Source organism: Epinephelus lanceolatus, chromosome 2, assembly GCF_041903045.1.
Source record: "Epinephelus lanceolatus isolate andai-2023 chromosome 2, ASM4190304v1, whole genome shotgun sequence".
NCBI lineage: Eukaryota > Metazoa > Chordata > Actinopteri > Perciformes > Serranidae > Epinephelus > Epinephelus lanceolatus.
The window spans coordinates 12,375,032-12,401,962 of record NC_135735.1 but is presented as its reverse complement, the minus strand read 5'-3'; the positions used below and the strand labels follow the sequence as shown (position 1 = coordinate 12,401,962).

At 42.3% G+C, this 26,931-nt stretch overlaps 1 protein-coding gene across 14 annotated transcripts in view; it reads left to right on the top strand.

The window, feature by feature from the left end:
- Positions 1–26,931, top strand: part of myo9aa (myosin IXAa) — a 164,030-nt gene that overhangs the window by 22,434 nt on the left and 114,665 nt on the right. For all 14 annotated transcript variants that reach the window (XM_033627395.2, XM_078174079.1, XM_078174078.1 and 11 more), the window contains exon 2: positions 17,120–18,082. In XM_033627395.2, coding sequence (XP_033483286.2) covers positions 17,207–18,082 — 876 coding nt within the window. In that variant the 5' untranslated portion in view covers positions 17,120–17,206. The remainder of the gene's footprint in view (positions 1–17,119; positions 18,083–26,931) is intronic.

The following is a 26,931-nucleotide window of genomic DNA, read 5'->3' as shown; positions in this document are numbered from 1 at the left end:
CCAGCATGGACTTGTTCCAGCCTGGCTCCGGCCTCACTGACTCAGGTGTCTCGGTTACATGTTTCCTGTAACTTCAAATACCAGCAGAGCGGAGGGGAGCATGTTGATTGATATTCATGAATCATACTGAAACATTTCCCCTTTTCTTGATTTCCTGCTTCATTCTTATGAGCAGCAGTTTGTTTGTTTTTGGAGCTTTGGAGCGATCCACATCATTATTCTGTCACGTGAGACTTAACTATGACTAAAATGCTGCCATAACCTTAAAGGGACAGTTCACCCCAAATCAAGAATAATTTTATTTCCCTCTCATCTCTGTCATGGAGGAAAATGGGGAATTTACTAGTGTGGGAACACTTTTGTTTGCAAACATATCGATGGACGCTCATTTAGTATAGCCCTATTAGTGATCATAGGCTCATCTGGACTTCAAAGGCAGTGTTACATACGTTATAAGGCTTAAATATGTTTGCAGCTCCAGAATCTTTTTTTTGTGGGGGGGGGGGCTAAAAATGTTTTTTTTTTTTTTTATAGTAAAAGTTGCTGGCCTCTGGTCTAAAGACAGAGGGTTTTATATGCTGCATAGACTGTAAAGCCCCAAATTTGTGATTTGAGGAAGAGGAAGAAATGCTTTATGAATCCCAGGGGGGAAATTCAGTTTTTTCACTGTGTTCTCTTATACACCCAGGCCCGAAATACACACACATGCACAAACAGGAACTTCACATGCATTAAATGGAGAGATGTCAGAATGAGGGGGCTGCGAAAGGACAGGCGCCTCGAGCAGTTGGAGGTTCAGTGTCTTGCTTAAGGGCACCATGGCAGTGCTCAGGAGGTGAACTGGCACCTCTCTAGCTACCGGTCCACACTCCATATTTGGTCTGGATGGGGACATGAGCCAGCGACCTTCTGATTACCAAGCTGCCCTGCTACTGCCGTGATATTGGCTATTAAAACGGACTTAATTCGATATGGTTGGGAAACTACATCCAATGATCTAAAACCTAGCAGCACGCAAAATGGTTAACTGCGATATAAAGTACATGTTATTAAAGGTTACAGCCAATTATAATTCTCATTATTGTTCAATTAGTCAATTGTGTTGACAATCAATCAACCATTTAGCCCCCCATCACAAGCCCAAGCTGGCATCTTCATATTCCTTTATGTCCGACCAGTACTCCAAAACCCCAAAGTTACTTAATTTTACAATAAGATATGAAAGCTGAAGTGGCAAATATCAAACCTTTTTTCCTTAATGAAAAATATACAATCAACAGATTATCAAAAATGTTGAGTAAATGGGCTCTAGCATGCAGAATCACAGGTATGGTGCTTTAAAAGTTAGCGCTGTAACCTAAATCAAGGAAAGACAACCCTGTCCTTAATTATGTGGTTTGACATTACATTAATACAGATAATGAAATGTGTGTTGGATGTGTGTTGTTTTCTGAAATTTGATTTTCAACTACACTGTGATAGGAATGGAGGGAGACATCAGGTTAGCATCTACTGTGTTTCCTGCACACTCCTGCTCCTAAACTCTGAGTACTGAGGGCATAAATTGTTGCGGAAACAGTGGAATAAACCGTCTCATATTGTTGAACGTTATCAATAATGAGTGATGTCTCGCCAGGCTGAAGCCAGGTCGGCTTTTAGTATTTCTCAATCTCACTTTCCCAGGGCTCAGATTTCAGGAAACCAACGTCCTCTTCTCTCTGTCCGTTTCTGTCTCTGTATCTCAGTCCAGTGTCTCTGTCTGTCTACGAGTCTCTGTCTCTTTTCTCACTCTTCACTGTCTCTGTGAATATTTCGGTCAGAGCTCGCGTTCCACACCCCGGCCGCCACTTCCTTCTCATTAGTACAGAGAGACTTGAGAGCCGTGTGAGTGCGTGCACAACACCGAGGTAGGAACATGTATGTCAGGCTGTAAGTACATGAGAAGAAAATAAAACAAAACCAAAACACGCCCTCATCCTGGGCTTTAATTGACAAGTTAATTTTGGGAATGATACTGTTCACATCCACTCCCTTCAGTTTGTAATGACTCATTCCTTTCCAGTGGATCATCAGAGTGGTAAATCTAGATGAACTAGATATTAAAGCTTTATAAATGCATTTATTGTCAGGTAATACAACTCTTAATTGTTGAAGGCTTGTCTTAAGCCGTTTTTATTATATTATTTGTCCCAGGTGCCTCAATTTAAAAGATCCACATGCATCGGATACAAAAACAAATAAAAGAAGAATTGCAGATCAGTTGTCAGCATCACTTAAAATGAATTATCTGAAGAAGTAGAGCTTCTCTCAGACACCGTAAGCACCAATAAGCTGCCCTGAGAAAGTATTTCCTTTGTTAGCAGATCTACTGGTGCTGCAAAATACAGTCCAGATTTTGGAGCAGTGACGACAGTCCACACGTCTGAGCTTGGAGGAAGCATGTGCATGTATTAACTGCAATTTCAACAAAACCCCAAAAACCGAAATGGTAAAGACGCTGACTACAGCGTTGGCATCCTGCATGCCTCGTTTTCCATTGACCCAAATTAGCGTCAAACATGGTCATTCACCAGTGAGTTAAATACAGGGAGAAATTACAGTGGCTGCTGTGCCATATCCTCATGTTACAGTCAATTTAACCACACAGTCAAGAAAAAAATTAATCTCTGTCAAGCGTTCACTTTGAAGCAGCCTTATTGGTATTTTCCAGTAAGTGTTTGTACACTTCACCAGAGGAAATGGTGTGAAACAGAAATGTCAGAGAAACTGTAAGTGAGGTCTCCAACTGCAGTCAGAGCCGCAGAGTAAAACTCCACAATCATCTGGGAGCTTTAACTTTGTGCTGGTTCTCCAGGTTATGTTGAGTCATGGGATGCAACCAACAATTATTTTCATTGTAAATTAATGTGCTGATTATTCTTACACTTCATGGATTGGTCTATAAAATGTTAGAAAGCAGCAGTCGAAGTTTACATCTACGATTGGCTAATCTATCCAATTTATCCAACCAACTGTCCAAACTGAAAGATAATCAAAATACAATGATAGAAATCAAACAGAAGAGCCCTGATCACATAAGAAAGTGACAGGTAGATTAATCTTTTGCCCCTTTAACACTGCCTGGTCAAGGTGGAAATTTCACGCCATTATTCCCCCTTGTGCTTCTGTATAAAAGGCAAAAAGTCGTGGAATGGGGGGTGGGGGCTTTCGGAGGTAGTACCAGCACAGCTTTCTGTATAGACAGGACAGTCAGCAGGACAAGATTGTGGGTGACATGCGTTTTTAGTTTTTTTACGACATGTTATTCGTGCACCCACCGCGGGAGATCTTAAAAGTAGCTGTTAGCAGTTAGCAGCTAACTCGAAGAAGACTGATAGTAGAAAATGTCCGCAAATTGAGAAAACAATGAGGCCCGGGAGCTCCCCACTATCCGAGCAGAGGACGAGACCAGTTTTTGTTATCGTTTACAAAGTGCTGCAGATGCGTATGTTATATGTCACAGTAGAGGCTGTTGTGTTACATGTCACACCTCTTTTGCTTCTGCGATGTTGGCTTGCTATCTAAAATCACACACTGGAGCGGTATGATGGCGCCGTCGTTTGGTTCTGTGTAAAAATGCAAAGGTAGCACAAAGAAGGGACTTCGTACTCATGTTAAACAATAAAAAGTAGATAACAAAAAAGAAGGGACTTTGGTGATGTAGGGATAACCTGCAGGGCTAGTTGGTGAACTCCTGCTGACGAGCTAACTGCTAACCACCTAGCCAACAGCTAACCATCAACAGTTCTGATGATTGTAGTCACATATCATAGCCAAACATTTACAATTTTGGTGGCACGGTGGTACAGTGGTTAGCATTGTGGCCTCACAGTAAGAGGGTTCCTAGTTCGAACCCCAGGGTGGGGGGGGCTCTCTGTGTGGAGTTTGCATGTTCTCCCCATGTCTGCTGAGTTTTCTCTGGGTACTCCAGCTTCCTCCCACAGTCCAAAGACATGCAGGTTAACTGGTGACTCTAAATTGCCCGTAGGTGAGAATGTGAGTGTGAATGGTTGTCTGTCTCTATGTGTCAGCCCTGTGATAGTCTGGTGACCTGTCCAGGGTGAACCCTGCCTCTTGCCAGTGTCAGCTGGGATAGGCTCCAGCCCCCCGTGACCCCTAACAGGATAAGCATTTACGGAAAATGAATGAATGCATTTACAGTTCCTTAAATGTGCAGATTTGCTTCCTCATCATCCTTCGGTACAAACAAGCTGGAGAGTTGTATCTCTTTGCTTGACAAGGTTAACGCCGCTGTCTGTGAGCTACAGCGTTGCCTCCAGGCTGAAGGTGAACTGTTCCTGTTGGGCAGTGCAGAGGCAGAGTTGTGTTACACACTGATACATTTGGGTGCAGGGAATGGTGACCTGTAATTACGTGTGGATGTGTGTGTTTGTTGGACATGTTGGTGCTTGTATGGCACGTCCGCTGCCACTCATCAATCAGCTGACCCCTTTATTCCTTCCATACTACAGCTTCTTCTTCTACACTCTAAAGTAATGTCCACACTACATAGAGAGTGAATCTGAAAGTGTTATTAAGAGTGAAAACATCCTGCATCTACGTCAGATTTTCAGGTAGTTTGTTAAACGTTAGTGCAGGTTAAACTTTTCTGTCCCCTCCTGCTCTCTTTATGATCACTTATATCACACTTCAATATCAAACACAAATTCTAGTTGTTGTTATTGCTATATTTTGTTGCTGTTGACTCCTGTGTTGCTCAACTGAACTGAGATCCCTCTTTAATGCTAGTGAACTTATTTGACAACACAAACAGATAAAGATGGATGAATGACCACGTCCATATTGATGGAATTGCTGTATTGGCACTGGAAAGATTGATCACAAAGAATGTTAAAAGCAACAGAAATGTGGCTTATAATAATTATTGCTTTGTCCAAGTTTTTTAAAGTTAACAATTTAACTAGTAAGACCCACAGTTTTGGACAGGAAGTCACTGAGGTAAAGTTGCCAGATAAACCAGGTTTGTCACAACTTACAGGAAGTAACGTACAGTTCACATAATCACATACCAACGCATAATGACTTGGAGAAGATTTAGTTTTTCAGGTATTTTCATGCAAGCAATGTTTACTAGATCAGTGGTTTCCCAACTAGTCAAGCCACAGGGTCCAGAGTCTTCCTTACTCATTCGTTCAAGGTCCACATAGTTTAATGTGTTCAGCGTCATACTTGCGTTTGGCCATGTCATCAAGCTAGTTTGCTGTCTCTGTTAAGTAGCTGTCCATCAGTCACTCACTCTACAGCAGGAAACGGCACTTCAAAATGACAGCTCTGTGCTGGAAACAAACATGATACATTCACGAGTCACATGTGGTTCATTCAGAGTGAACCAGTGACCCACTTTCAGACCGCGACCAACCAGTTGGGAACCACTGAACGAGAGTACAAGTTCCTGTCAGATGCATGTAGGTTTCTAAGCTCCAGTCTCAGGCTACACCCACTATATGTTGTTGTTTTATGAAACATGACTATTGCTATGTTTTATGATTTTATCCTTCTTGTTTGGGTGCTCATTTCCCATTGCTGTGACTTCCTACAGCGATGGATGAAGCTCCCATCTGGTATCGCTCTATATATCGACGTATTCTCTTTGTAACATTTCCCAATCGGTCTTAAGCAGCCTTGACCGCCTTGTATCCACGTGTTACTGTCAGTAACAGTTCCACCTCAGTGCTGGTCCGAGCAAAGAAACTTCTGGTTGTACTTTACCCCATCGCTGTAGTATTTTCTTTATCTAAGAAACCAACCACAGAGTAGACAATCTGTATCCTGTTTACATTGGCATGCGCATGCCCAGTGTACATAAATTACATGTGCACTGCTTTTTCAGGTTTGTTAGTGTGAAAGGCGATTAATTTGGAAGTGGTTTGCAGAGATCAATTTAAGCTAAGGATAAAAACATGGCGTCAGTTTTACAACAGACACGCTTCAGCTTGGCAGATACTGTGCTTGTTTAATTAATCTTCTACATTTTGTTAACACATACTACAGGTTTTAATCTGCCGCTGCTGCTGCTGCAGCTCTCGTACTTACTCTGTAACAGGAGCACGGACCCCCTGTCGGTTTGTCCAGTGGCAGCTCCAATAAAGTTTATTCAAATAATGACTGCATCCTCAACAGTGTTGACAAAAAGAGATAAAGGCAGCATTACTTTGTGTAAGCAGAACGATGTCTATGGTGCCTGTTCTGCAGGACATTCAGTTTTATATCAGACTACAGTTTGAGCCACAACATGCAAAGTACCACTCGGCAAATACTACAACAAGCTCACTACAGTTTGTGACAGATATTTGTGTCTGTCTGGCTTTAAACGCCTGCTCTCAACATGTCTCCTAAGGCATCGTACATAACACTTACACCTCAGTATGAGGAAGTTCTTTACTGGCAATGCTGCAGGCGTCGTTTTATTTTTTTGTAACACTTTCAGTATCTACAGTATATCTTCCACATGACAACCAAAGCAAATTTTTCTTTTCTCTTTTACAGCGGCACATGCCCATCCCTTTTCTCTTTACAGTTAGTTTTATGACTGCTTGTACTGTATGTGTTTTATATGTGAAGTGTAATTTCCTCCTCCTGTAACAGAGAGGGGGGTTGGGCCTGTTTCTGTTAAAAGCAGGGCAGTGAGTTTCTGTGTGGTATCTATACTGCATGACACAGTCTGACTCCCTGTGCCTTATCTGTATTTTATCTGTGCTGTAATGCACTGCCATAATTAGCACCTTCTTTCACACATGTGCTTCAGGTAGGAACTAATAAACTGTGCGCACGCCCTTTTGTTACAGAGTGTAACTCAGTACTTTCCAAATAAAAAAGGAATTTAGGGAACGACTGACTCAGTCAGCAATAAACTAAGAACTTTAAACCAGTTACATTTGAAAAATATAGCCTATCAAGTTGATGTCATCACTACAAACTTACCTGCAGGGCTTTACATCATGCAGCTCCATCACAGTTTTTAAAGCACTAATTGTGTAATTTCTCTATTGTGTAATTGTGGAACTGATCAACAGTAAAATCGAACAAATTATTATTCGTCTCAAGCTCAAATTGCCCATCAGATAACACATAATATAAACTAGCTTTGTTGGGGAATCTACATTGAAATCATAGCTTTACAAGATACCAATTACTTCACACTAGAGGAAGTTGAACTACAGCAAAGTCCCAGAGAGAAATCTAATTAGGTTCACTGAAGCTTGTTAGAAAAAGATCAAATTGACAGTGAGCATGGATCAGCCAAAACTTCAGAACCACTGACAGGTGAGGTAAATAACAGTTACAATCCAGTGTTCTACTGGGAAACCTTGGGTCCTGGCATTCATGTGGATGCTAGCTGACATTTCACCCAACCAAATCCTTTACAAGTACACCTCCTAAAGTCACTCCCTGATGGCAGTACCCTCCAAGCAGAACAATGCTTAATGCCAAACCTAAAAAGCTGTTCAGAAATGACTCAAGTGGTGTGACAAAGAGCGCAAGGCGTCAGCGTGGCCCTTAAAGTCCCCAGATCCCAAACTGATCAACCATCCATGGGATGTACTTGTACTCCAGAGGTACCCCGATCCACGGTGAGGACTCCTTGGATCAGACTTGACTCTGACATGTCAAGGGATGGACACAGAATCTCTGGAGGGTGTCCTGTGGTGTCTGGCACTGCAGTAATGGATTCTTTACGTCCTGTGTGTTGTGAGGTGAGGTACCGGCATGTCCCACAGATGCTTGCTCAGATTTGGATCTGGGGAATTTGAAGGCTTGAGCTCTTTGTGAGGTTCCTCGGGCCATTCCTGAACAGCTTTTGTGGCATGGCATGGCCCATCTTGGAGAGGGGCTGCCATCAGGGAGTGCCGTTGCTATGAGGGAGTGTACTTATGAAAAGATGTTTGGGAGGGTTGAGCATGTCAGGTGGCAGCCACATGGACGCCAGGACCCAAGTTTTTCCAGCAGAACATTGAACTATAAAGAGATGATCAATGTTATTCTTTTCACCTGTCTCTGGTTTTAGTGTTTTGGGAGATTGATGTACATGCAATATGAAATCATAAGAAAATCTAAAACAGAAAATTCACATTTCAGCCAACCCCCCCACCCCACCCCCCACCACCAACAAAATAAAATACCCTACTATTCATGCCAAAGTTTAAGGAATGACAGCAAAAATTCTCATGGGATCTTGCGAAGCTACTTTTTTTTTTTTTTCCCCTCAACCTTCAATTTTTCCCCCTCGATGTCCCTTCCCAGACTCCGTAGATTGTTTGTAGTGCAGTACTTAACTCCACAAAAAAGGTAAAAAAAAGAAAAAGTAATTTAACTACTTGAATCACCATGGAGGAATGTAGTTGACCTACCAACGAGCTACCACAAAATGTAGTTAAAGTACTGATTAGATTCTTTTATTTGATGTATTTATTTTGAACATTTAGATGATAATACTAATTATAATGAAATAAAAAAGAATATATTTTAGGTGAAAAAAAAAACTATTTTACCCCGTGTATAAAACTACAAAAATACAAATTGAAAATGCTGACAACAATATCACCCTGAGGGAGCTTTTAATTTCCTCTAATCATTTCTGTACTTTGTGAAGATGCTGTCTTTGTACCTGTTTTTAAGAAACAGTCTAGTATTAGTTTAGGTTTAAGTTTACAAGTTTAGTTTTAGTAGTAGTTTAATGACATGCAGTTCACTACTCCCAACACAGTGAACTAGTACAATTATTATGGCCAAACAAGTCTTAAAACAGTAATAAAACTAGTGAATACACGACACACCCATCTTTGTGTAATTCAGCCAGCACAGCATGTCACTTCTTTCTAAGAACACACCCTTTAACTCTGCTGACCTGCAGGTGATGGATGCATTGATTGTTTTCCTAAATAGGACAGATTTGTTGCCACTAAGTTGATTTGACTGTGTTTGTTTCTCAGTAATAATAAAAACTGTATAAAATATTGTAATGTTTGCGTGGACTTTGGTTTAAATAGTCAGCTTTACAGAAAGGGTCGGGCCACTTGTGAATTTCACATGTATGATAAGCTGTGTGCACATAGAGTCGAAGAACATTATTATAATGAGCCTTTATTCTAAGCTCTAAGATCTGAGCTGTAGCTTGATTGCAAACTCATTTCTATAATTGATTGAAACCAAATGTGCAACAATAAGAAACGATCATTGTGATGCTGTCACCACGCAGCTGTCAGATTCACAAATGAACCCATGAAAAACGTGTAGACTAGATGTGAGAGTTCACAGTCCGGCGCTAACTCACACACCTCAGTGTAACGCAAACAAATTCCAAGTGGCTGAAGGTACAATAAAGAGCCACCCCAATGATGAGCCCTGAATACACAAGCTTAGCCCTGATGACAGTGACACACACAGCATTTCAGAAAGATGACTTCACATGGTAGAAAGCTGACCAAACTTGATCCTTCACTCCTCTGCAACAATGGCAGCCATTGAAGAGTCTGACTCATATGGTTGGACCTCTCCTTGGTTTCCTGTCAGAGGGATCCTCCAAACAGAGAGTGTTCAGATAGCATAAAACTGCAAAGAGGTCAGTTTCCTCCCACTTATTCTTGAAAATAATGGCAAATATGCAGGTGTTTGCTGGTTAAAAAAATAGAGCTCCACCTAGATGGTTGGATGTAATACAGTTTGAAAATCTGTCCACCTGTTAAATGCATTTTGCTTTATTAAATTGCTGCGTTTGAAAAAAAAGGGACACTTTTTTGTTTTCCATAATTGAATAAGACGCACCATTGTTTCCGCATTTCGCTCATGCTGCAGGTTGTTGTAAAACACAGATCCAAGCACAGATAAATTCCAACATCACTCTTAACTTTGAACTCAGATAACATCTGACATGAATTTAACTCAAGAACACATGTGTTGTTTGTTTTATGTATTTAGAATTTGCCTTGTGTGAACTCCAGCTTTGCTGCTTGTTGATGGCTAAGATTGGGTACGTCCCACTCTGCCATGTCTCAGGGAAAGGGAAAAATCCCCTCGCGCAGATTCCAGGTTAGATAACTTGACTGCGATTCCTAATCTCTGGGCTTTCAGGTGACGCAACCAGATCTGTTTCTGGTTCAGTTGTTTGCGGAGAACAGAGATGAAGAAGAGGCCGCTGCAGGTTTCCTCCAGCTGTTCCCCCCGGATCTGTTTTGTCACTTCCTGCGGGGCACATGCCTCGGGCTCATCTACAACAAACCTGTTTTTATTTAGTTACCATGTTAGACACATATGCACAGCACTCAGGTGAAATGACATCATGCCTCAAACATGTTCTCTTCTTCTTTGCTCTCTGAGAGGCTTTGTGGCCGTACTTTGAATAGTTCGTGGCTGCACAATGTGAGTGATGCCATCAGTGCAGGGTGTGAATGTGCATTTGTGCCCCGTGTGTGTGTGTGTGTGTGTGTGTGTGTGTGTGTGTGTGTGTGTGTGTGTAAACGGACTACTTTGTTTTAAAAGTGAAACAGTTGTGATTAGGTCTGAATAATTTTAGTGTCACAGATGGCCTTGAACATGCCGTTTTTTTTCTCTTTTGCTAGTTTAGAATACTGAAGAATGAATAGTTCATATGTTACCTAAAAAGATATTTCCCCTTGGACACACGAGTAGCATCCACAAAGATATTTTTCATGCGTAGGACGACAGCTGAACTCACGGGGGTGGTTTCAGTTCCGGGACAACAGTTGTGATAACTGCATGATACCGGCCCTGACACGGGCATGTGAGTAGGTTTCAATAGAGCAGAAAAAACATGGTGAAGGATATTGCTCACTTTGATGACATGCTGTAGGTTTAACCGTAAGAAAATGATGAGGTGATGATCATAATTTTGTCAGGCGCCACCTCTCATTTGTTCACATACTTCCCTGTCGATCACTGATCATCATAACTGACAGACATTTAGACTATGTGAGCTGCTTCGCCTCTTTTTCACATAATTGTATCCGTGAACAGCAGTTTTTTCCCAACTTTGTTTATTGGATTTTCGAGTAGAACAACATTTACAGGATCATTGCACCCATAAATTGTTTGGCAAGAATGTAGGAATACAACATTAACAGCAACAATACAGTGTGTGTATATAAACTATATATGTACAAGATAAAGAAAAAACTGGCGTGACAGCACAAAAAACAAACCCAAACAGGAGTTTACAGGTCAGTCAGATCAAAAACAGTCCTTAGCCCGCTTGGCAGCCAAACTTACAAACACCAGACCTCTTGCATAGATATTAGAAGATGTATTAATCTGGAACAGCAGGGAAATGGAGTCGCTTTACATCAGAGAAGGAAGGGTGTCAGTGTTACAGAGAATTTGTTTATAGATCCTTACTTTCTCCCATTTTAGAGTTTCAAGTAGCTCTGTTTCATCTCTCTTCCGTCTCTCTTCTGCCTTTGTGTCTACCTCGCCACTATGGACCATCTATGGCTCCAGACAGTGTAATCTCCAAATGTTACCACAGTCAAAGCATTAGCATTCCTACTTAAAGGAGACCTTTTATGTTCTCCCTTATTTTCTGTCATAATGGAATGGTGATGAGGTAAACACATCTGAAAATAATCCCTGCGAGCAAAAATCTTGTTCTGAATTCATTATTTGCAACAATTTTTCCCACTGTTGAGACGCTGACATCAGCTTGTGACAGATTTTTTTATGTGGTCATCTTCTCCAGGCAAACTACTGCAAATGTTTACATTGTGTAGCCTGCACTGCTACATGTAGCTACATGCTAACATCAGGGAAACATGTAATCTTGTTTGCCGATATTGTTTGTTTTCCCTCTGATTTCGGATCATATTCGTGCTAGAGTATGTCTGGTAGTAAAGCTTTTGATTTCAAATCATTTATTTGGGATTTTTTACAGTAGGAAGTGCCACTATACTCTGTAACCGTCATTCCCCCTGATGCAGGTTCACTGCTACATGTAGCTACATGCTAAAGTCAGGGAAACATGTAATCTCGGTTGCTGATGTTGTTGATTTCTCCCTGATTTCGGATCATATTCCCGCTGGAACATGTCTGGTTGTGAAGCTTTTGACTTAAAAGCATTTATGGGGATTTTTCATAGTAGAACATGCCGCTAACATTATACTGTAACTGTCATTCCCCTGGCTGCAAGTACACTGCTACATGTAGCTACATGTAGCTACATGCTAATATCAGGTAAACGTGTAATCTCAGATGCAGAGATACGAAAGACCCAGGCAACACTGACCAATCGGAGCAGACAGGGCTTTTTCAGGACAGGGTCTGACAGAGACAGGCTCTAAAATGGAGTGTTTCAGACCAAGAGTGAGTACAGGTGTTCCAGCATTGACAGTACGAGGAAAATATGTTGTTTGAACATTAAAGCTTGTAAACATGTTCCAGTAGAAACCCAAAATACAATCATGAATCTGAGAATGAGCCCAGTGAGCCCCTTTTAACTTATGATACCTTTCCTGAATACGATGAAGTAAACACCTGTTATCTAACCAGCTCATTGTAGCCGCTGCCTTTTATTCCTTCCCTGTAATAGCACCCTTTTTAAATCTGATCCGCCAAATATTTATCAGCAAGGATTAAATTGAAACCAGTAAGACTGGTCTGTTTTTCTCTTGTTAGCAGACCTGTGCAGCATATTTTATTTCTCTCCCTGGTAATCTGTATTTAGGTTACAGTGCTTTTGTCAACACCAGAATTAGGGAGGCTTTTAGAGTTCTGAACACTCAGTTTCATCCCATTTCTACCTTTCAGAAAAGACTGTAATTTGCGCAGAATTATTACGCAATGTCTGATGGAGCAACATTAGCATTAGTGTGGTTCAAATGTAATTTATTATTCAAATTTTACTTGTTTTTTCAATCGATTCATTCATCATTGATCATTGATGCATCTGACAGTTGATTAAGGAAATGGCTTAAAATATGCATCCATCAACTTTGACATCACATCGTCTCCTCCCCCAGTGTGAGCAGGATTTCCCTCCTGTCACCTCGATCCATTCGGGTTAATGCAGTTGTCTGTGAATCTATCAAAAGCAAGGTAACAATAGAGATGGTTGTTTTTAGGGATGTGATTGTGTTTGATAAGTTCTGGTGGTGTTTTACTGGAGGAGACGTTCGTTAGTCGGCTGTTCTTGTGTGATGGTAAACAGAGAAGCAGCCTGCGCGGCCCTGTGCTGTCCAGCACTGCCACAACCCTAAATCCCCCCTCCCTATCCTTTAAGCAGCGAGCTGACCATCTGTTCCAGGCGCCCGGCCCTAACTCTGCGCTCAAAACACACACACACACACACACACACAAGCACAAACCCTACAAACACACATACATTCATCACAGCCAGTTAATACCTGTCATTGGCTGTGTGTGTGTGTGTGGATTCACTCTAATGCAGTTTGATCGAATGCTTTGAGGTTAATAAAGGTGATGTGTGTGTGTGTGTGTGTTTTGTCTCATATGGGTGTGTGTCTGTGTTTGGAAAGAGGAGAGGCCCTGTGTGCATGTGTTTGTGCGCCTCATGGTCATATTAGAGTTGCTGAGGCGACACATGGCATGAGAGGTTGGATACGGGGCGACAGGAAATGACCAGGGGTGCCTGAGCCCTTTGTACTCCACTCTGCACACCAACTATACGTGTCCCTGTTCCATTTCCTGTTTTCACTTTCTCTCCGCTCTGGTCATGCAGTTTGAAAGTAGATGAGGAGTGTGATCTGGTTTCTTCATCATGCATTCTGGTATTAAAGATAAATTTAAATGATAATGGTCCCTGTAAAGACAAAGGTTTGTTACAGCCACGACTGGATATTTCAAAAAAGAATGTAAAAGGCAAAAGGCAGGTAAAACTAGGTAAAACATTTGCTGGTTTCAGCTTCTCAGATTTGGACGTTGGATACTTTTCAATTGTAACAATGGTATGTTGATCTTTTTTAAAGATACTCAGTAGGAAAAATCTATTTTGGAAAAGGCAGAGATCAGAGGTGTGGACTTGCCTCACGTGACTTGGACTAGAGTCACAAATTTGACGACTTAAGAATCGACTTAACAGAATCAAAGAAGACTTGCAACTCTTCTTGGACTTGAACACCAACGACTCAGGACTCCACTGGGACTTGAGCATTTTGACTTGAAAATACTTGATACAGGCACGGTGGCACAATTGCTAGCGTTGTCGCCTCACAGCAAGAGTGTTCCTGGTTTGAACCTGGGGTGGGAGGTTCGAACCCAAGGGTCGGGGAGCCCTTCTGTGCGGAGTTTGCATGTTGTCCTCGTGTCAATGTGGGTTTTCTCTGGGTACTCCGGCTTCCCACAGTCAGGGCCGCCCCTCCCTAAATGCAGAACACGCGCTGTGCGTATGGCCTCATCTTCCATGGGGAGCCACATTTTGCACGAGGGGATGCATTTGCGCATATGCGCAATGGATGCGCACATGCGCTACCGTGAGGCGCTCGTAGAATCAGCTCGAGGAAGGAGAGAAGAGACCTGACCGCCCATGCGTCGCTGCGATGATTGACAGCACTTGACATCTGAACAATAAGAGGGGTGCGCCGGCAGACACTTGCAGAGCTACAGCAGGTGAAGAGTTGTCGACATGTCGTCCAAAAGAGCCTCAGGAGTATGTGCGAGGACGGGAGGGCGGGCGGGCTCCACGGAGGGGGAGACCCGAGCCTTGGGGGTATGTGCGGGGCCGGGAGGTCGGATGCTCCCAGAGAGGGGAGAGGGAGAAATATAGCTAAATAAGATGAAAATAGAAAAGAATGTCTCTGTATTTTATTTCTGTTTTCAGTGTTTAATTAAGGTGGGAGAGGCTGAGGGCTGAGGGAGATCGGACGCCTCCAGAGAGGGGAGAGGGAGAAATATAACAAAATAAGATTAAATAGGAAAAACCTGTCTCCCTCTTTTATTTTATTTTCAGTGTTTAATCAAGGGTGGGGGATTGAGGTGGTGGAAGTTACTTTCTTTTGATGAGTAATTGATGGCTATTTGTGACTCAGATTTGTTTATTTATTTATTTCAGTTTGAAGTTATTTTTATTTAATATTTATTTATTTATTTATTTATTTCAGGTTGAATTTTTTATTTTATTTGACTCATACAGCCAAACTACTGTATCTACAGTACATTTGTTATTGCCAATAAAGGTTGTCAAGTTAAATGGCAAGTTGCTGTACGGTCATTTTGTACCTATGATACATTTGGGATGGGGGCCTCCAAATAAAATTTCGCTTAGGGCCCCAATTTGGTCAGGGGCAGCCCTGCCCACAGTCCAAAGACATGCAGGTTAGGTTAGGTAAATCGCTGAAATTACAATTGGCTGTAGGTGTGAATTTGAGCACTACTTTTTTCGTTCAGTAAAACTGGTTTTTAATAAACTTAAAGACTCATTTTCTGTAACCACTTATCCTATTGGGGGTCCCAGCTGACATTGGGCAAGCGGCGGGGTTTTTGGGCTTTGGTAGGAAGCCAGAGAACCTGTAGAAAATGCATGCTGACACAGGAGAACATACAAATTCTGCACAGAAGGGTGCCACCACCCTGAGATTCGAACCTCCCACCCTTGGTTCACAACACTGTGCGTATTTTATTACTGTGTTAGGACATGGGACTTGATTCAAGACTTGTCAACCTTGCCTTTGGACATTAGTGCAAAGACTTGAGACTTACTTGTGACTTGCATAACAATGACTTGGTCACACACACCTTTGGCAGAGGTATTAATGTATGCATAACTTTTAGCTCACATCATTCCTTGATTAATAGGACCAACCTAAGTAAAACAGTACGTCGCCATTCCTTTCTCTACCAGCATTAAAAAAGCCACAACTGATAGCAACAAGTTGAAGCCCATTCCTCTGCTTTGAAATTCCGACTCTAAAGTAGAAGCCGACGAGATGAGTTTAAGAGAAAGTGAGTAAAACATAAAGACAAATTACAGAACGTCACGTAACTGCTGGAATGCATTGAACATCTCAGACTGATGATACACATGACTGTAATGCCAGCTAGGTGTAAGAAGGAATCCATCGGCTGTTGCAGCTTCATCTGCCGTCGACAGACTGCTTTTAGTGCCTTTTATATTTCTGCCTCATAAGCATTCAAAGCATCACATGTGACATAAATCATTATCCTCTAAAAGCAACATGAGGCGTCTTGAACTGATAGACAGAGACTGCACAATGTTCTATACAGTATACAGTCATGACTCTCAGCTGCTGTGCTCCGCTGTGGGTTTCTAAGAGACATCACATGGATAAATGTTTGGTCTAAAAGCTTTTTAATTGGCATGTATTGAACATTGAGCTTGTATGCCCCCCCTAACCCCAAACGTCCATCCCATGCTGAGCTGAATATATTGGTTATCATTGTTTTTAGAGGTGATGATGGCCAATAGGAACATTGTCCGACCCTATCTGCTGTATGAGAACTCCTGTTGGATTGACCTTTCAAAAACTTTATGTTCATTGATTCAGTGAGATATAGTTTGCCAAATGTTTGTACAGGCGTACTGTCGGAGCCCTGATGATAGTGAAGTTTTTGTCAGCAGCTCAGTCACTCGTCTCTTTCTCTCTCTCTGTCTCTCCGTGGCCTCTTTTCACCCCATGATGTCCCTCTGCTGTGTATTAAAGAGGGAACTTGTGAATGGCGTGATTGTGTCTTCAGTAGAGAGGATGGCAGCTGCTGGCCTCGGCGTTGGCGAGAGCTTATGTGTGTGCCCGGGTGTGTGTATGTGTGTTAATGGTAATCCTGTAGATCCCAATGACTTATTCTTTATCCTTTATGAGTATGCATGTCGGGGCTCCAGCAAAAATAATTTGGCCCCTTTAGTAGATTATATAATAGCACATGAAGCCTTTGTGTCACAATCTGTGAAAATGTCGTAATCTGGTAGACTGCGGAGGGTCGTGGTTGGATTTTAGATTAATTCAACAGTTGGTAGGAGTCTGGTTCTCTCACAGATGTACAGCATTGTTATTTCTTTTGTTTGATGTTTAATCTATAGTTTTTGGATGGTTGGTATTTTCTGTTCAGGGTATTGATCAGTCTTTTGTCTTCTGCTTCACAGTGGTAATGTCTTGAATCGGTGGCCTCTCCAGCCCAGTAAAGGACGTGCCAGTACCGGGCTGCTGCTAATGGGAACTCCTGCTCCGCCATGAGTGCTCGTGATGGCGTTGGTGGCATGGGCACCCTGGGCCGGCGGCAGCGCTTTGAGAACTCAGAGTTCACCGTGCGCATCTACCCAGGCGCTCTGGCCGAGGGCACCATCTACTGCCCAATCAGTGCCCGCAAGTCCACCACAGCCGCTGAGGCCATCGAACGTGTCATTGATCGCCTGCAGCTGGACCGCACAAAGTGTTATGTTCTGGCTGAGGTGAAGGAGTTTGGTGGGGAAGAATGGATTCTGAATCCTACCGACTGTCCCGTGCAGAGGATGATGCTCTGGCCCCGTGTGGCACTAGAGCACCGCCCACTGTCTGGCGGCGAGGATTACCGCTTCCTCCTGAGGCAGAAGAACTTGGATGGTTCTATTCACTATGGCGGCAGCCTCCAGATGTGGCTGCAGGTCACAGAGGAGCGCAGGCGCATGGTAGAACGTGGACTGCTGCCGCAGCCTGATTCTCAGGGTGACCACGCAGATCTATGCCGCCTGCCGGAGCTCAACGAGCGCTCGCTGCTGGACAACCTGCGCTCGCGTTTCCGCCAGGAAAAGATCTACACGTATGTTGGAAGCATCCTTATTGTCATTAACCCCTTCAAGTTCCTGCCCATCTACAACCCCAAGTATGTGAAGATGTATGATAATCATACACTGGGAGATCTGGAGCCACATATTTATGCCGTGGCGGATGTGGCGTACCACGCCATGCTGCAGAGGGAGAGAAATCAGTGTATTGTTATATCTGGGGAGAGCGGATCTGGGAAGACGCAAAGCACAAACTTTCTCATCCATCATCTGACTGCTCTCAGCCAGAAGGGTTTCGCCAGCGGAGTGGAGCAGATAATCTTGGGGGCCGGGCCGGTGCTAGAGGTAAGCAACAACACGTTGAGCATTTCTAATTGTATTTGTTCTGTGTGAATGTGCTGCTGATAACGAAACTTGTGACAAAAGACTTGACCCTGAGGTGGACCGAAGTTAGAAAGATGGTGACTTGAGACTTGAGTGCTGTGAGACTTTGTGGGTTTGTTTCCAAAAGATGAGACATGACTTGAAAGCAAAAGGTTCTGACTCTGTTAAATCCTGGAACAATTAAAAGTAGGTCTTTATAGCTATGCAGCTTGAAACATGAAAGACTAACACTTCATGTAGGAGTTGTGTCTTGATTTAGATTTGTCCTAAAGGACACCTGAAGTTGCTCAAGGTCCTCTTGGATCCATTTTTCATTGAAGGTATACTGTGCAGGATTGTCTGTTACTGTTTGTAAACCGCTCTCCAGTAAAAGTAAAAGTCGACCCCAGATTTGATCTCGTTTGGTGTTTCGCCTTACTATATTTGTCTCTTTTTGTGTCTCTTGGATGCCTGCTGCTTATGGTCTGGCACTTGGTCACTACCTTTTTAGAAATCCTCAACCTCACCTGAGTACTGTGGGGTTACATGCCCATAAATGTCCTGAACACAGAAAATATGAAGAAAATAAGAAAATACAGGCAGAGTGGATCATAAGTGGTGACTGTGGGGGATTACTTCTGGATGAGTCTGGATGAAAATCCAGCACAGTATACCCATAAATTCATCTGTAATCCTGTCACCCTGATTGTCCATACTACACCCCCCCCCCCCCCCCCCCCCCCCCCCCCAATAAAAAGGTGTTTTGGGGGCTGGAGTTTTTCCTTACCTGAATCAACGGTCTGATGCTGTAAAGATTGTAAAGCTCCTCGGGGCAAATTTATGATACTGGGCTGTATAAACTGGGACTTGACCTGGAGTATTGAAGTTGGAAGCACATGGTCATAAATTTATTTCTTCAGAAGACAAACTTTATTTGCAGGTTATAAAAAATGTTTATTAGGGTTGCAATTTTTTACAGTATGATAACCAGTAAAGGGTATTAGAAGGTCATTATTATTATTATTATGATTATTATTATGATTATTATTATTATCAGTTACAACGACAAAGAGTTTTTTTGGGTGGATTGAAAGAAATACTTTATAGTTGAAACTTGAAACCATCTAATAAACAAAATGGAGAATGTAGAAAGAATCTGACAGGCAGTCAGGGAGAAAAGGAGATACACACACAAAGGTGAGATTCTCCATCTGGTTGCATTCCCAATACTGTAGATAAGCAAATGTACAGGGTATGATAACTGTTAATTTTCATACCACGGTATACGGTTTCACTGTATACCACTGCAACCCTACTCTTATTATATAAAAGCTGTTGGCTCCAGATCTCATCCCTCCAGATCCTGTCTCAGATGTCTGTTGAGGCTTTGAGTTTCGAGTTGGCTGATGCACGGAGTTGTTGAATTGAAACTTCTCTGAAGTGACCTGAGACTTAACTTGACTAATAATGCTGCCTGGTTCATATTGTTTGTTAGTTGAATTACTCCCTAAGAAGAGCTTCTGTAGATTTCCAGGTTATACTATTCTGTGTGAGCTGATGTTTGCCTGTATGAATGGATCAATTCCTGCCACCACACTCAGCATTGACTCGCTGTGAATGTCAGTTTCTGTGCGGCTTTTAACATTAGTTACACAACACTGCTTAGCCACAACTGTCTCTATGTTTGGCCCCGAGTTGTGTCTGCCCCCATACAGAGGTTTACTGCACTTTCAGTCCAGCTGCGTGGGGATTATGTAGCACACACAGACCATCTCTCTATCAGCGAGCAGCCAGTGGCCTGTCAGTGGTTACAGTTGTTTCTTGTTTTTGTGATTACGACCGTTTTTTTCCCCCCCAGCACAGTGGAAAGATTGTCTCAAGGTGGACCCTGTAGAGGCCCAGCCAAAGGTTGTGAAGGAAACTGGTTGTTTTCATATCACTCAAGACATTCCTCTCATATTCGTTTTCCTCTTCTGGGACCTGCCACTTCAATGCACGCCAGTCAAGAGTCTTTGACAAGTTCACAACCGCACATTGTTTTCTCATTTGTCTTCGACATCAACTGAATTCCTGATGGTTACATAACACCCTTCAACTGTATGCACAATGCTGCCAGTCAGGAAGGCAAATAGTGGTTGCTTATTGTCAAGAGCGTTGTTGTCTTTTATAAGGGGGTTGTATCGCTCACTGTCACGGCACCTGACCACCTGCTGTTTGCACTTGATGTACAAAGAACAGGGCAGTGCTCTGCTCACAGAAATGCATACATGTCTTCTGGTATTTCTTCATCTGGGTATAGTCAGCCATGACTGTAGCAGCCAAATGATAAAGTATCTTGACTTTATGGCCTCTCTACCAGAGGTGATGTCCAATTAATTTATTTTAGTTCCTCCCCATGTGATAAAATAAAGACTCTGCCGGTGTTCTTATCATCAATGTCAAGTTGAAACTGGTGTCTTAGAAGCCAAGTTCAAAGTTAACCAGCAGGACGACAGTCTTTGCAACAAGTAGCTCTACAGTGTTTTTATTGCCTTTGGTTTAGCAAACACAGTTCTCAGGAATGCCATTCATCGGTGTGCCTCTGGGGTTAATGTGTAAGCATATTGGGTTAATCCCCAACGCAGCAACACGAGTGAGTAGTTTTGAGTGCAGAGGAGCAGCCTTTAATTGTTTGCACAGTAAGATTGCGTATCTGCCCCTGGTGATTGATGCCAAGACTGGAGCTGCGGTGCTACTGCAGAGAGATAGAGGAGGGGAGGGGAGGAACGGCAGCCAACATTACCTCATAGGAATACTTCATCTTCATTTCCTTGTAACTTTTCATTCAAGAAAGGAGAGAGGCAGCACAGGAGCCATATTTAATACATTCTGTGGACATATTTATATTATCGACAAGATTTTGAGAAGACAGTAAAAAGTACTGTAAGGTAACTGGGGTTAATGTTCTCACATCTTACTGTCAAGAGCTTTGCATTTAACCTTGACCTCTGACATGCACCACTGGTTTCAGGAGCTGTGCCTCCAATGGCTTACAGGGGAATTCCACAGATTTTACACATGAAAGTCTGTTTAAAATCATAGAAAGCACAACTGCATATGTGGAGGGAAAAAAGTAGTGTCAAGTCTTTTGTGGCTCCAGAGGGACCTGGAATGTGACAGACTGCCTCAAGGGATGTCACTCGAGTCAGTAGCTCTTTTTACACAGAGACTGTGCTATAGGGCCAGTACAAAGTCCCTTCTTCATGCCATCTTTGCATTTTACACAGAACCAAACGGCCACAGCACCATGTATAATTTAAGACTGAATCCTGTCATTGTGGAATCAAAAGAGGCGTGACATATATACCACACCTGTATCGGCCTCTAGTGTGACATGTAGCATATGTGTCAGCAGCACTTTATAAAAGATAACAATGGCATAACATGGCAATAACAGTCATTTACCATCTCTTTTATATGGCGGCTGATCTCGTCCTCTGCTATGAGGGTAAATCACAACCAGATTGTTGTGTCATTGTTTTCCCAATTTGCGGACATTTTTGACCACTGTTCTTCTTCTTTGAGTTAGCCCCTACTGCTACCAGCTACTTTTAAAATGACCCAGGGTGGGGTCGCATGCGTAACATGTCACATGCATGATCCAAGCCTGCTGGCTCTACTAGTTATATAGACATTTTTTTGGCGCTGTTACTACCCACATTCCCAGCTCAGGCGATACAACTCTGCCCCCCCCATTCTACAATCATACCTTATATACAGAACAGCAAGGCGACATAACGGTGCAGCATTTCGGCCTTGAACAGGCAGTGTAAAAGGGGCTCATGTCAGTTGGTCCTAAAGACTTCAAGTCTGAAAATCCTGGAGTGTGGAGTCAGAAGGAAGTGAGCTTACCAGATCTCTCTAAGCCCTCACCTCATCTCTGCTTGAGGCTTGAGGTTAGAGGATACAGTAGCTGCTACTGGCAAAACACACCCAAATCTCTGTCCTAACTGTCAGCAGCTGAGTTGCTTTGTGGGTAATGCAGGCACAAGGTTTTGACGAGGAAGATCAAAGCCTGGGAAGCTGTCCGTTGTACGTCCAACAGTGTTAATGCAGCAATATGCTAAATTACTCTTTTAAAGAAAAGTAAATAAGTTATTAGTAAAAGACCTTAAAGTGCAAAGAGACAACTCAACCTCTTTCCCCAAGTGGTGTCATTGTTGGCGCTGCTGTTGCAAAGACAACCGCATCACTTTCCATTTTCCTCAGAGCCCAGCAATTAGCACACTTTCCACAGTTACTTTGGTTGATAGTAAAATAGTAAGGACTTCAGTTGATACTCTTTGCTAACTGGGGGATAGCTACCAATAGTTAGAGAGCAAAACAAAAGCGCTATTCTCTTCCTATTCTGGCTGTGCAATGGTTGAAGTACTTCCTTTGTGCCATAAATCAAGCCTTCATTTACCAGGAAGTCTAACCTGGTGGCAGACAGAACTGCATAGTGAAAGTGTGATTCATAGGAAGACAATCTGAATGCTGATGGTGTCATTATTCCATGGTGCAATTAACATTTACTTCATAATGATAGGTTAAAGCAAAAACTGGTCTATTTCAATTTAAAAGGTTGTCCTACATCAACTACAGATGCCACAGTGCTAGTGAATGCAATTTTCTTTGTAGTGTGCACGGTTTCATCACATGATTTTGTAGATATTAGTTTGGTTATATGACGTCTCTGCCATATCCGCTTTTTTTCATTTGCATCGTCTCATAACTTCACAGAATTCTGAGTCCTTCTTCTTAAAAGTGACTGATTGTGCATCCTGTTTCATGTGGCAGGTATTTGTAGTAGATGGTGTTTTAAGGGTTTAGTAGATTTTGGTGGGAGATCCAGAAAAAATGATGAAACAAGCACAGTCTGTAGTGGAAATATTTTTGAGCATTCTTGTGAGGTTTAAGTTTTGTAAAAGAACAATGGTAAGTAATGTGTTGGAGGAAAGAAAAGCCCAAAGAGTGCCAATAAAGTTATTAAACTTTGTATATTTGAGCCCTTGGTTGTGTTTTTGAGCACATATTTGTTAATTTGTGGATTTAACGTTTTCATATTTTATGAAAGGTTTTGACAAAACATTATGAGATGAAGTAGATACTTTTATGAATAGTATATAAAGCCTTACCAAATTGTGACACTAAATAAATTTATATCAAAGGATAAACAGGTTTTAGTTGTATTTTATTGCTTAGTATCATTTTCCTTTTAACGTCCAGCCCTTAGTTTCAGCTCATCATTGAGAAGTAACTGATATCAAAGACCAGGACAGTCGGAGGCGTCACCCTCATGTCAACAATCCTAAAGCAAAGCAAAGCAGACAGACGTTTCCTGCTGACTGTCAGTCGCTGGGCGAACTCACCCCGAGGCCTAAAGCGTATAGAGAGAGCAAGGTTTTTTTTTAACCCTCATAGAGGATATCACTTACAAGAGGTTTTGGTCTTTTTGGAAAGCAGCCAACAGCTGCAGTTACGTGTTAAGATCCTGACAAGCCCTGTCGCTCAAGTGCTTCAATTAGTGAAACTCAGCGCGGAGGAGATGAAAACTTAAACCGTGTTGTGCTCGGTAGATCAACACAGTGAGGTGCAATGTGGATGAACATTGTTGCTGTGTAAACTTTAATGCAGTTAGAGATGTGACAAGCCTCAGTCGTGGGTTGGAGTTTGACGGGGGATAGACTGATTTTACTGATCCTACCTTCAACACATTTGGACTTAAGTTGACCCCGCAGAATGAAGACGAATACAAGCGCACATGAAATAAGACAAACACTTCACCTGAAGTTGGTTCAGTGCTTATCTGCTGTCATTCCTCACGTTGTTTACCTTCTTGCACCAGATATGACTGAAACCGGCATTAAGTCATTCCAGTGACTTCACACCACACACTGGAATTTACTGTTTGAAATGTTTTGGTCTTCACCTCCTTTTGTCTCCATGACAACATTGAACATGGTATATAGTGCTGGTTTCCAACCTGGGGGTCCTGACCCTGTTTAGGGGTTGCCAAAGCTTCATGGGGGTCGTGAGGCCTTCTTGATTTTAAGGGGTGTAAATAAACTTAAACAAAAAATAAAGTAGTAGTAGGCCGATATTCTCAGCATTTCATTAATTTCTGTTAAGAAAACTAAACATAATTGTTTCTCGAAGGCCTCAGTCTGGTTGTTTTGGTGCGCACCCGAGTGTGATTGCTGTGTTCACAACTGCTCAAACCAACCACAATTAGGGGGCAAACAAACTTGAGTTTGATTGAACCGAACCAAACAGGGCAGGTGTGAAAGCACCCTTAGTCAGGGGTCGTCAGTTTACTCGGTAATAGAAAAGGGGAAAAAGGTTGGGAACCAGTGGTGCATAGGAAGCTAAGATTCATTCTCATGAACGCAGTTACAGTTAATCGCGGAAACTTTAAAGCTTTTTTTGCCAATCCACAACTTGATGTGATCATATTTTTAAAGCAACCTGCTGCATAAATGTTCATACTGTTGAGAAAGACTGGCATCAGCTGTAAAGTAGTGGATGACAGACAGCTATGAAGGAAAGCTGTAAGTGCAGTGTTACTATTAGAGCCCATTTACTGTATGTTTCTCTGCTTCATCTCCATCGGTTCAACAGTGCTAGTCAGTAATGACAGGTTAGTGCAGATGTCTTTGAGTTCGCTGTTTGCCTTATCCCTCTTTTTTAGCTCTTCATGACGCATCTGCAAAGACCAAACAACTGCTGGGTTAAAGATTGATACGTAAAAACAAATCCTGGATAGTGTAGCGATGGATCGTTGGTGTACTTAATTTACTTATTTGTAATTTTCTTGTATAGGCAGTCATCACCTGGTGTTTAACTACCACCCAGGCTTTGAATCCAGATGTGAGCCTGTGGAGAGTTTGGGGTTTCAGGTGGATTCCTCACATTTAGGAATGATTTAAAGCAGTGGTCCCCAACTGGTCCAGCCACGGGGTCCAGATTTCTGCTTAGTCATTAGTTCAAGGTCCACACAGTTTAATATACTCAGTGTCATACTTGCATTTGGCCATGTGTCGAGCTAGTTTGCTGTCTCTGTCCATTAGTCACTCACTCTACAGCAGGAAATGGCACTTCAAAAGAAAAAAGCTCTGTGCTGGAACTTCACTGTACTTCTAAATGAAGTGTGTTTTTTACAAACTTGACATGTTCACGAGTCACTTGCAGTCCATTCAGAATGGACCTGTGACTCACCAGTTAGGAACCCCTGATTTAAAGCACATTCGGGGAATGGATGTCCTGAATAGGTGTGATAATGCAAGAGGTGTTCAGAATACTGCAGGATGGGGCATTCTGGTACCCACATGGGTAGCATGACTGCAGTGTCATACCCTTTACTCTCTGAGCACGTTTCTTGTATATCTCTACCATAGACTGTGTAAAACAATGAAGTACTACCATGACATCATCCAGCTGTGGACTCCCGTTGTGAAGCCTCAAGTTCGGCATTTCGGTCGTCCCCATCTTGGATTTTTGCAGCCAGAAATTGTTATATTTGGACAAGATGGTGGAGCTGGTGAGGGGGGAGGGGTGGATCTGACTCATAGGCTGCAGCAATGCACTCAAAAGGCTGTAACTTTAAGCCTCAATAAAATTTAGACAGGTAAATTATATAAAAATACATCCCCTGTACAGTTGTCACGAATGTTTAAATTAGCTATAAAGACCAAAAATGTTAATGTTTATTCCTGCTGTAAAGTTAGTCATTTTAACATAGGGGTCTATGGGGATTTACTCGCTCTTGGAGCCAACCCCCAAGTGGCCATTAGAGGAATTACAGTTTATGTCACTTGGGCGTTGGCTTCATTTTTCAGCCCTGTAGGTTTCTGCTGTGAAATTAAAGGCAAAATCACCAGAAACGATAATAAAAAAAAGCGTTCTACATCAGCCTAATTTAACATGAATGTCTTTGTGAAATATAACAAATCAGGATTTGGATTCACATCATTTCATTGTATTCATAGAGGGGAATGTGATGCTTCACTATTTTCAGAAGGAGCTGGTTCTGGTTCATCGTTGTTGGTGACACTGTTGAAAACAAGGACTGCTCACAGGAAGCACAGTCATTTGTTTTTACATGTGAGCCAAGTGACAGCTTAATATGAGCTCAGCTGTCTTCTGTTCTCTCCTGGGTCAGGAGGGAGAGGATGAGGTTACCTCACGCCGCTCACTCTGACAGTGCATCATCAGGATCTGCTTTCCAAGACCAGGGAGGAGGCGTCACAGGGCATTAGTGCAAGAGCACAGCTAATGGTGTGTGTCTATGTGGATGTGTGTGTGTGTGTGTGTGTGTGTGTGTGTGTGTGTGTGTGTTGATGAGCTGTTTCAGAGGCACTTCAATGAGCTGGAGCTGGAAGGTACCATCCCTGCTCCCATCAAAGGATATGTAAACACCCACTTTCATGTTGACACACACATGAATTTACAGGCTTTTAAGAAGATTAATTACATCCACTGTCACTGTGACCCTTACACCTGCTTTAATCAATATTTTTGACTAAAAATGAAAACAGCCACTTCATGTAATGTAAAAATCACACAAGGTTAAATAAAGTTGACAAGAGTAGTTACTAACTCGGACTGGTGCTCAGACAAAAATCTTATTGCATCACATTGAACTCTGGGAAATGGTGAAGGGAGTTATTCACCAGTTTCTAGACGAGTGTTAATGAATATAACAGTTAGTTACTCCTCTAGAATGACCTCCGAGCATCACTTTTAGGCTTCTTTTACTTCATTGTTTTGCTTGTATGACATACAGAGTCACTGTTCTCAGTAGTTGTGTCTTA